At 40.4% G+C, this 9,651-nt stretch overlaps 1 protein-coding gene across 1 annotated transcript in view; it reads right to left on the bottom strand.

The window, feature by feature from the left end:
* Positions 1-4,292: 4,292 nt before the first annotated feature.
* The window catches only part of TXNDC12 (thioredoxin domain containing 12), a 72,954-nt gene continuing 67,595 nt past the window's right edge, over positions 4,293-9,651 (bottom strand). The window contains exons 5-7 of the mRNA XM_085602625.1: positions 8,574-8,643; positions 8,397-8,480; positions 4,293-6,202 (exon numbers count right to left, since the gene is read on the bottom strand). Of these exons, the coding sequence (XP_085458751.1) occupies positions 6,126-6,202; positions 8,397-8,480; positions 8,574-8,643 (231 nt within the window). The 3' untranslated portion in view covers positions 4,293-6,125. The remainder of the gene's footprint in view (positions 6,203-8,396; positions 8,481-8,573; positions 8,644-9,651) is intronic.

Raw genomic sequence — 9,651 nt, 5'->3', positions numbered from 1 at the left:
CTCCCTTATTTATCTCCATATCAACCATTTTAATAATTCCTATTTAATCAGAATATATTGTAGACCATCTAAATCCTGCAAATGATCTCCTGCTCTTTCAAAACACAGCCCCTTCCTCACACAAAGCTTAAAATGATACTCCGTAGCTATGGTAACGAATTTGCAGAACAATCTACTCTAGAAACCACACGTATTGCTTAGAGGACGTTCAATCCCCCTCTGAAAACTGCACAAATGTCACCCAATCACAAGGCAAGTTGTGCAACTTAGTCGCACTACCTTGAACACCTTCCACCCACATGCTTCTCCTTTCTCACGCGAGTCAACATGTATGCTGTACGATGGAAAAACAATGGTCCCATCTCCATGCACTCACACACTGTCTCAATTCAGCTCGAGTAATCCGGTACGCCACGTGATGGAAAACAACGGATCCATTTAAATGCACTGCTGCTGCTCGTGCTCCTATGTTTGCCAGAACACATCCCAACTTAAAAACGCTCGCTTTTTATGTTACCACTACTTTTTATCAAATCTACAGATTACCTTAAAATACCTTCTTAGTTTTCAAAATATCTTCAAACTATTAATTTCCATAATACCAACAATCACTTAGCTACTATTTTCCACTCATACTAAGTACTCACTTAAAAATCTAAAATATTTTCAACAAATTGTATCCCAAATATACAACCATATGTTGGGTATCCAACAGTCTTCAACAATCAGACATTTATTATCTTAAAATACACATCTAAATTAAATAATTTGCATATACTTATCTGCTCAGAAACAGCAAACGAAAGAGGAGGAAGATGGAGGTCACGTGCTATTTATGGAACTGAACATTCTTTTCGTTATTGTAATGTTCTTGAGTTCTATTGAGCTTTTAATGGTTGCTGCTCAGAGGTGGCAAAAAAAAAAGGAATAATTCTAGCCTCCTTGTCTAATAAAATCTCGATTCTTTATACAGTAAACCTTTAAGAATCGCAATCCTAGAGGACAGTGTGGTCATACCGTTCCAATTTCAATACAGTCTCAAATACCATCAGGTAGGCAGATATGAAGCGCTAGGAGAAGTATATATACACACACAATTACTCGGAATTACCGTACAGATTTAGATGCAGGAATGGGGATACTGAAGTTTCTCAGTGGTTCAAACTGTGAAGGTGCTTTAAGTGGGTCTTTAGTTTGCAAGGACATTTTACTTCACAGGGCCTGTAATGCTTCAGTTGCAAACTTGCCCTGTTACTTGAAGGGTTCCCCAGCTGCTGTGATTCATCCAGTGTTGTAGCTGCTCTTGAACTGAAGCTATTTGATGCTGAATGATCAATTCTGTTGTAGGATGGTTCGGGCATCACATCTGGTCACAGTAAGCTCCAGGGTTACTTGTTGTATGCAAGTATTGGTTCCACCGGCCCACACAGTAAGGGAGGCAACGCTATGGTCTTCATAGAAGGTTTCCTTTATTAGGTTTGATTCTCTGAGCAGACTGAAAGCCATGTTTTTTCAGATAGATGTGGCCTTAACCTTAGCCCGAGAAACTTTAGATCTCCAGGTTGCAAGGTCTTCATCTGAGATACAGGCACTAGTCCATACAAACTTCCCGCTCTGTTTCCGGAAAATGGTTCATCGTATCTTTAGCATGTCTGATACGAAGGGGATTGAGCACCTATTTAAATGTATAGGTTCTGGACCATTGAGTACCTTTCAAACAATCTTTGGAGTCATTCCAGCATTCATACACTCTGTATTGGGAAGTGTTTTTGGAGGGCTTCTGCTGGTCCTACTACTTGTAGTGAGCATCCTGGTTTTAATTTCCCTGCTTCCCAATGGACGTCCCAGTTCATCAAGAGATGGAAAAAGCCCTGCTGGTGCAACGTTGTTGTGAACTCATGGTGCTCCAACTGGGCATACCTCGGCTTCGGGAGCTAAGCGAGCATTGGTTCCTATCATTCAGACCAGTCTGGTTTGACTGGATTTTGCCTGTGTTCCGCGGATATGAATGACCGTTGGACTTGTGTCGGACTCTTCCATCGGTTAGCCACCGGACATAGACGTTATCCTGGACTCCTTAAAGGCCCACGAGTATTGGTGCCCTCAGTGTATTCCCATGTTGATGACTGCATTCTTAGAGCCTCCAAGGGATGCTTCAGCTCCTGGTGGAACGGACGACTACCACAGGCGTCGAGTGCTTCCTCAGCGGCTGCTGTGGGAACTGGAGAAGAGCACCTCTGCTCCCTTGCACCAAGAGGTGCTACAGGGACCATCTTCTGCGAATGCGAGTTACAGTGATGTTGCTTCTCTCACACAGGACACAAACATTTGGCTCTCCGTGTGATGGGTACAATTCTACCTTTTTTCCATAACAAGCCAAATTGGAATGAGAAACTTTTTTTTTCTCCTTCTGCTCTCACTGAGCACCATGGCTTTCAATGTGCTCAGTCAGTCTAATCATATATTGATTCTTCAGTGGGCTTATAGAGCTTTTTTAACTTTAATAGCATCCTTTTTACATATAATGTTTTTAGAGGTTTTTAGACACTGGTTTTACGACAATGTTTTTATGCTTTTAGCAGGCTTATTTTAGCATTAGTTGACCATGTCGACCTTCGGATGAGGAGTGGGTGTTATGTTCCCTAACCTAGGCCCAAGGAGCACAGTGACCTGCATCTACCGTTTACTCTATTGTGGCTGGTCATCTTTTATATTTGCTCCTGTCTATTCATGGTCGCAGCAAACCAGTATGGAACCAGTATAGACACCATTCCCTTCGTTTATGTTATCCAACAAATGCGCAGATCCTATGTATTTTTAGGAACTACACAACACAAGGAAATACTGGTAGGTAGCAGACTACCTGGTATTTCCACATCCTGAAAGCCATGTGCTAATGGGACCACAAGCTGCAAACTGTATGTGAGCGGATGGAAAAGCTCTGGAGTCAGATGGTCAATGGGTGCTGTGGTATTTCCATACACTCCTATTGTAAATGTCTGGTGTACTTTGCCAAATGTTCTTTAGCTTTTCTCTGATATGCAAGCTCTTGACCTCAAATTGGTTGCAGGAAGTGATAACTTTTGTCTACCTATGTAGAGCTCGTTTTATCAACTGACCTCAACAGTCTGCGTTATGCCGCAGCCAGAAACCTGTGACTGGAGGCTTGTGTCCCACATCTGTGCCACAGCTTGTTTTTTCCCCACATGCCCTCATTTTTGCATCTCTACAAGCCAATTTTGCCTTACAGGATCCAGGCATTGTGGTGCTCAAATAACTGAAAGAGCTAGCTTTAGAAAAGGACACCATGAGACGAGGACAGGGTATGGAGGTGCTGAAGAGGAATTGTGGTCCCTCAGAGGAGGGAAACATCGAGCACTAGTGGTGCCAGCCAGAAGGTTTTTCTTACATTCAAGAACCACTGCCAGCTGAATTAATGCAGACCTTTCTTATGGTGTAAGACCATCACTCTTGACATCTGTGGCAATGCCAGTGTTAAAAGAGATAAAAGCCAACTGAGATAACCCACGGATGACTCTCGCTGAGGCTCATTCATTAAGGTGCTCATACATTCATATTTTGACAGCAGCTACAAAAGGTTAACATGAGATTAGAAAAGCGATAATTTTGTAAACGTAAGCAAGCTGTTGTGCTCAACTTATAGATCAACTTCTCCTGCGCTTATAGGTTCACCATATCCTCACCAATCAGTAGCTATTGTTCTAGTAGAGATGTTGAAGAGTATGTTTGAAGAGAAGACCATAGCTCACCATTTTGTAACTGTAGCTAAATGTTGCACGCATTAGTCTGGAATTCGTGCATTTCACAATGTGCCTGTGAGATCTGTCTGCCATGGGAAAAAACATCCACAATTCACATGAACATTCTCGGATTTCAGCTTTAAAGGTGGTGTTTAAGGAGTCCATCAGGGAGAGTGGGCACCAAGCAAGAAGAACAGTTACTGGATAAACATTTCGCCTACAACATTTTTTACAATTTAAACAGATAACAAATGAAAAGGAAATGGCATTTCTATGTTCCACCATCATTGTATTCAATGTAAGTAGGTTCAGCTCAACAACTCTACTGGAGAGAACCCGTATTGGTTATCGTTTGGACCTCTGCAACAATACACAGTGATCACTGAGCAGCTTCTTGACTTTCAATGACTCCGATGTAGACCACAAAATACGATCAAAAAGCCTCCAACTATAGGTATTATTTGAGCGAAAAAGTGAATGTTTAAACCAGACTGACGGAAACGTACATACAGTAACCCTGAGAAACAAACACATCTTTTAAAAGTTTTATTTTTCCAATTTCAGGTCAGCCGAGTAGTACAAAAATACAATACAGTGAGAAGACAAGGATCCTTCAATGAGGCTACATTTGGGTCACTTGCTGTTAAAGTACAGTTATCCTTACAGATACTGAAGCTCAATGAAACACCAGCTGGAGTGAAGGTGCAGGAACAAAAAGGTATAAGGAACAAGGAAAACTTACACGTAAATGTATGTATATATTTATATATTGTAACTGTTTACCTTTCTTTGCAGGTTACGAATATAGGCCTTAGAGCCCGCCTTTGACGCTGGAGAAGGTCTTTAATGGCTGGGAGGGTCCGCAACGGAAGGCTCTTAGGCTATTAGAACATTCCACCTCTAGAGGGCAGAATGTTCTAACATGTAAAACAAAGGCCTCACGGAGCCCAAGGGGGTTGAAAACCCCTTGGGCTCCATGAGGCCTTTGTTAAACATTGGAATGTTGATGCTCCGGGATTCTACAGCCATAAGAAGCCCTGAGCACTCAATTGTTTTCAATGGAGCACTCAACAATCCAATGCTCTAATGCCATTTAGATGTATTCAAATTTCTGTATTGCTTAAAGAATATATACTTATAATAATGCTTGCTTAGGTTTTCTCAAAACACTAAAAACAACAAGTGCCAATTCTTGACCCTAATATGGAGTACATTCTTATGTACATTTGTGGCATTGGTTCTCAACAGTGATCGGCAGCAACCCACATCTTTGTAATACATTGAAGGAAAATCCTAACTCGCCAAGGATCGAGGGCCTTCTACCGTGGCCTGTCACAGCATCTGCCAAGGGGAGATCAATCTTCAAAAACAGATGGGAAGCTCGCAGAGAAGTGGCAGGAAGCATGCTGTATTTTTTATTTTTATTAAACATCTCCGAATATACCTTTACTCATGAATACCCAAATAAATTATATCTATACAGAGACATATAAATGCCAAAACCTATAAAATCTTGGCAGACTAGCAATACATTACTTTCCTGTATTGGAGTTTTTCTGTCTCCCATACTGTACCGTTTTGTTTGTGTACGTTTACATCACTCTTCAAATTTTTACCCAGTGTGGTAAACAAAAGTACCTAGTATCTCCCTCACTTCTCAAAGCAAGCCTTGTGTATAGGTAAAGTATACGCCGATGTCTGGCGCGGAAGTGCACCATCCTGCCATTATTAAAAAACAAAAAACAGACTAACCTTTCTCATGTTGGTGCTGGTCTGCAAGGGAGAGAAGTTCTATCTTAAACAGAAAAATGGTAATTGAAACATTAATGTAACAGGAAACACTAGCAAGGTTGAGAACGTTCCAAAAAAATCAGGGTTCGTAAGAAATGGCAGTTCTTATATTTATTTTACCCCAGCTTCATGCGCAGTCTAACACGGCCAAACTCAATGCTGCAGTGACTAGTAACTCTAGATAAGTGGCACTCCCCCCTGTCGTACATTTTTGAAAGGAGGGCTGGCACTTCAGTGTAGAGTTGCATGCTGGGAAGCCGGCAGTAAGTTAGTATGAAGAAATTGGTCTGCTCTAGTAAACACTGAACTTCAAAAACAGTCAAAGTAAACATATTTTCAAAACAATAAGTAACTATTTCATGTTGAAAGTATATTAGTGTTGGATACAATCTTGGCAGAAAAGGTATTTCTGCTGTATTTTAATGTGCTTAACATAGCAGTTGTTACTTAGCCCATGATCTCTCAATAATAAACTTCCACAGTCGCAATTCGGGGGTGTATGTGCACAAGGTGATGTCTTCAACACTTCTCCGGTTGGATATGGATAAAAAAAAAAAAAAAGTGGTCATAATACTATAACTCGTCTTCAAGGTGCTTACGGAATGCGTCCCCCGTCAACCTCTCCTGTGCTTCCTTCATGCTGTGAACAACTGAAATACATATTTAAAAATGCTTTAAAAACACAGCATCTACAACAGAGGTTAGAACAAGTGGTCAAAAAATAAAGAGGTCACAGACAAGATGCCACTTGAGCAGGCAAACGGACATTCTAAATAGAAACAAGCGCAACTGAATATTTCACACTGCTGGTTGCCCACTGTATGAACAGTGTAAGCCCGGCTATTTTGGTTCATAAATGCTCAAACTGGCAGTATCAATTGGGAAAGCACAACTTTTGAATTGCAGAAAGATGCTTGCAGGCAATAATCCTTGGTCAGACTGTGAGGACCATTAGGTAGTCCCTGGACGAGTATGTGAATGTGTATCTCAAGATAGTAAACATGTTCTGGGGCACTGCAAGGTCAATTAGAATGATTTCTAGGCTTGGACTATCCTTGTAAATGTTATTCTGATCTCACAGACTACCGCCTCAACTGCAACTCTTGCGTTGATCTTAAAAGTTCTAAGATACTGGAGCACAAAATCAGATCCACAAATAAAGACGCTGAAACAAACTAAAATAACACAATCTTATATTTGACACGATGAAGACTTTTCAACGGCTGAGATTATCCAAGCTAACAGGGTACCCAATGGAAGACCCGACCACAAAGCAAACCAATTCCGTCACAAAGCTTTTCTCACTGGTGACATCATGTAGGCGCACTCATGCCCTCTAAAGTTTTCACATAGTCACTGTAGCCTCAACACACAGCATGCTTGTTTGACAAGGCCAAGAAACCTCATCACTTTCACCAGTCTCAAAAGAAAACATTAGCAAACACATTGAAAGTTCAAAGTAAATCACACAATAAGCAGTGACACCAGTAAAAGTGAATCTCAAAGGATCAACAAAATCACCATGAAATCTATGTGCATATACAATTGTGTGATCTTCAAGAATTCTCTACATTAAAGTCTCCACATGCAAACTAGTGATGCTGCAACAGTGCCTTCACTATGCACACCATTGGTTCCCTTGTAGGATTGACTTGTAGACTAACAGCACCAGAGACAAAAAATGAAGCTTATCAAAAGGCAGGAACCTCACACACAAATGTGGAGTTTTCATGGATGAAATTGTAAGAGGATATTTCACAGAACATGCAATACCACTCTCCACACCTCATGTCATCTTGGCTAAAGATGTCGGAGCACGTGGATGTGTCTGGTTTAAGCACCATGCAAAAGTTAGTGAACTGGACTGAACATTTCTACCGGTCACTCTGCATCCTCAACTGCCCCGTGTGGTCAGGCCATCGCCCCCTCTGAAGAGGGATACATACATACAAGTCCCTCCAGTATGAACGGGGTCAGCTCTAACCCTATCTCTTCCTCTTATCAGGCCCCTTTAGCTCCATTAAGACAAACAAATCTCGTGGCAGTAAACAAAGACCTAAATCAAGTCTACTTTGACCTCAAAAGTGATTAACATAACTGTCACTATTATTGCAAAAATGCTTATCTTTACATATCTGGTTTTGCCCTACTTTAACCAGATAGCTTCTTCACTGCAGAAAAGCCAAACAATCACGGATTACAAAATGCATTTTATGGTTACTCGCTAGCATGAATTAAATGATTTCATCAAATAGGTGCAGCTGTGATGTCATTGGTGAAGTAACGTATGAAGTTACAAGCGATGTTCTTGAGCATGGTAGAGATAAGGTTCCATAAAATACCTTACAGGTCAATTGCTCAGGCTCTTGATGTTTTGTAATGTAACATTGTCAAAATAACTGCATTTGTACACATGTATCTGTACCTATATATAGATAAGAGATAGCATATGCGAAGTGACCAGACAAATTGTTTTTACAGTGTTTGTGGCCAATGTTGGGTTTTGCACCAACAGCATCTGAAGACTCAGAGTCAAGGAGGCAATGTGAATAAAGATATACTTTTATTACTATTGTGACAGACCTTTCTTTAAAATAAAAAAGGACTTTTGTACAATAATAAGAGCCAGTCTTTTAATATAACTACAAGTTGCTTGTGTGTTAGCAGAGAATGAGTGCAAGCGAATTTGGTGATGAAATAAACCTTCTCAATCTTCTAAAATGTGCCAACTTGTACTTTACTTTGATCTACCGTAGTTTCTGAAGTCACAAAGACAAGCCACCTATTACACAATAGACAACACACAATCCCCAAGGCATCCACCCTCCTGTGGGCACTACAGACCTTGATCGGCACTGCTGTAGAAGTACTTGTAGTTCGGGTTCCCTTTGGTGTTGGTGATTTCCGGATGAATTTCGCCACTGGGATCTGCAATATCAAGAAAGACCCAATGAATGTCGGGTCCAATAAATTAAAGGAGCCGCGTTGTACGTGTTCACTTGTAGGGGATGCTCTACTCACCCATAAAAAGAATTCTCGGTATGTAGCCTCCATCAGGACTAAACGCCTCGTCCTTGGGCTCTTCATCATCCTACGGATCACAAGAAACATTGGTTGCCAGCACTGATAAAAACATAATAGACATAATATTGACTGATATGAAAGTAGTTTAGACTCTGAAATGGCATGCATCATGCATACACTGCACACCACAAGCTGAACTGTGTCTTCACACTTTAAGTAGTAGCTGTTTCCATCAATCTAGCTCAGTGGGACATATTCCATTCATCTGAAAGAATTAAAGGACGCTGGGAAAATCGATCCTGTGACCTGCAGGCTACACACAGATTTCTGCAGCAGGCACTAAACCGACCGAGCTACTTTACAGACTTTAGGATTTCTTGACTGCATTTTCTACTACTGCAATGGGATTAAGATTAAAAGTACACAGAAAATAGCCTAATTTACGGATTTCCCTTCAATATCGGATTCTAGTCTTTAAATAGTATGCGTAAGTTAGCTGCGAGATTCACACTGTGAAGGGTAGGGGACATGCGTAAGTCAATAAAACTTTAAAGATTCTAATCAAAGCTGAAATTGCTTTTTTTTTTTTGGTTTGGTCACGTTTAAATCCAACTTGTATCAATATGAAATTACGAATAAATACAATCTGTTCTACAAATGAAATTATTCTGTGAATTGGACTGTGAATTGGACTGTAAGTATTTATGACCATGCCTGAAATCTAAATTTTTGTAACTTTTAATCTGAAACAGCAATTTGTAATTGATCCCAACGACCAAAACGTCATTCTGTTGCAGCACCCCAAAGTTGTGGGTTGAAATACAAAAAAAAAAAAAGATAGAAATGGAGTGTAAATAGCTTAAAATGTACACACATGCCATTTTTACAGGACAAACATATTAAACGTTTCTAGTGGTAAAGAGGTTTTTGTGGTTTATTCAATGAATAGATATTTGCAACCTTGGTGGTAGCTCCCTTCACTTCTCCACGTTTGTAGCTATATTATTTAAATGGTCTGAATGGTCATACTTTCTAGTAAACGGGATAGATTTGGGAATGGTTACTTCTGTGCCAT

Source organism: Triturus cristatus, chromosome 4_2 (assembly GCF_964204655.1).
Source record: "Triturus cristatus chromosome 4_2, aTriCri1.1, whole genome shotgun sequence".
Lineage (NCBI taxonomy): Eukaryota > Metazoa > Chordata > Amphibia > Caudata > Salamandridae > Triturus > Triturus cristatus.
The sequence above is the reverse complement of the archived record's forward strand: the minus strand, read 5'-3'. Positions and strand labels throughout refer to the sequence as shown.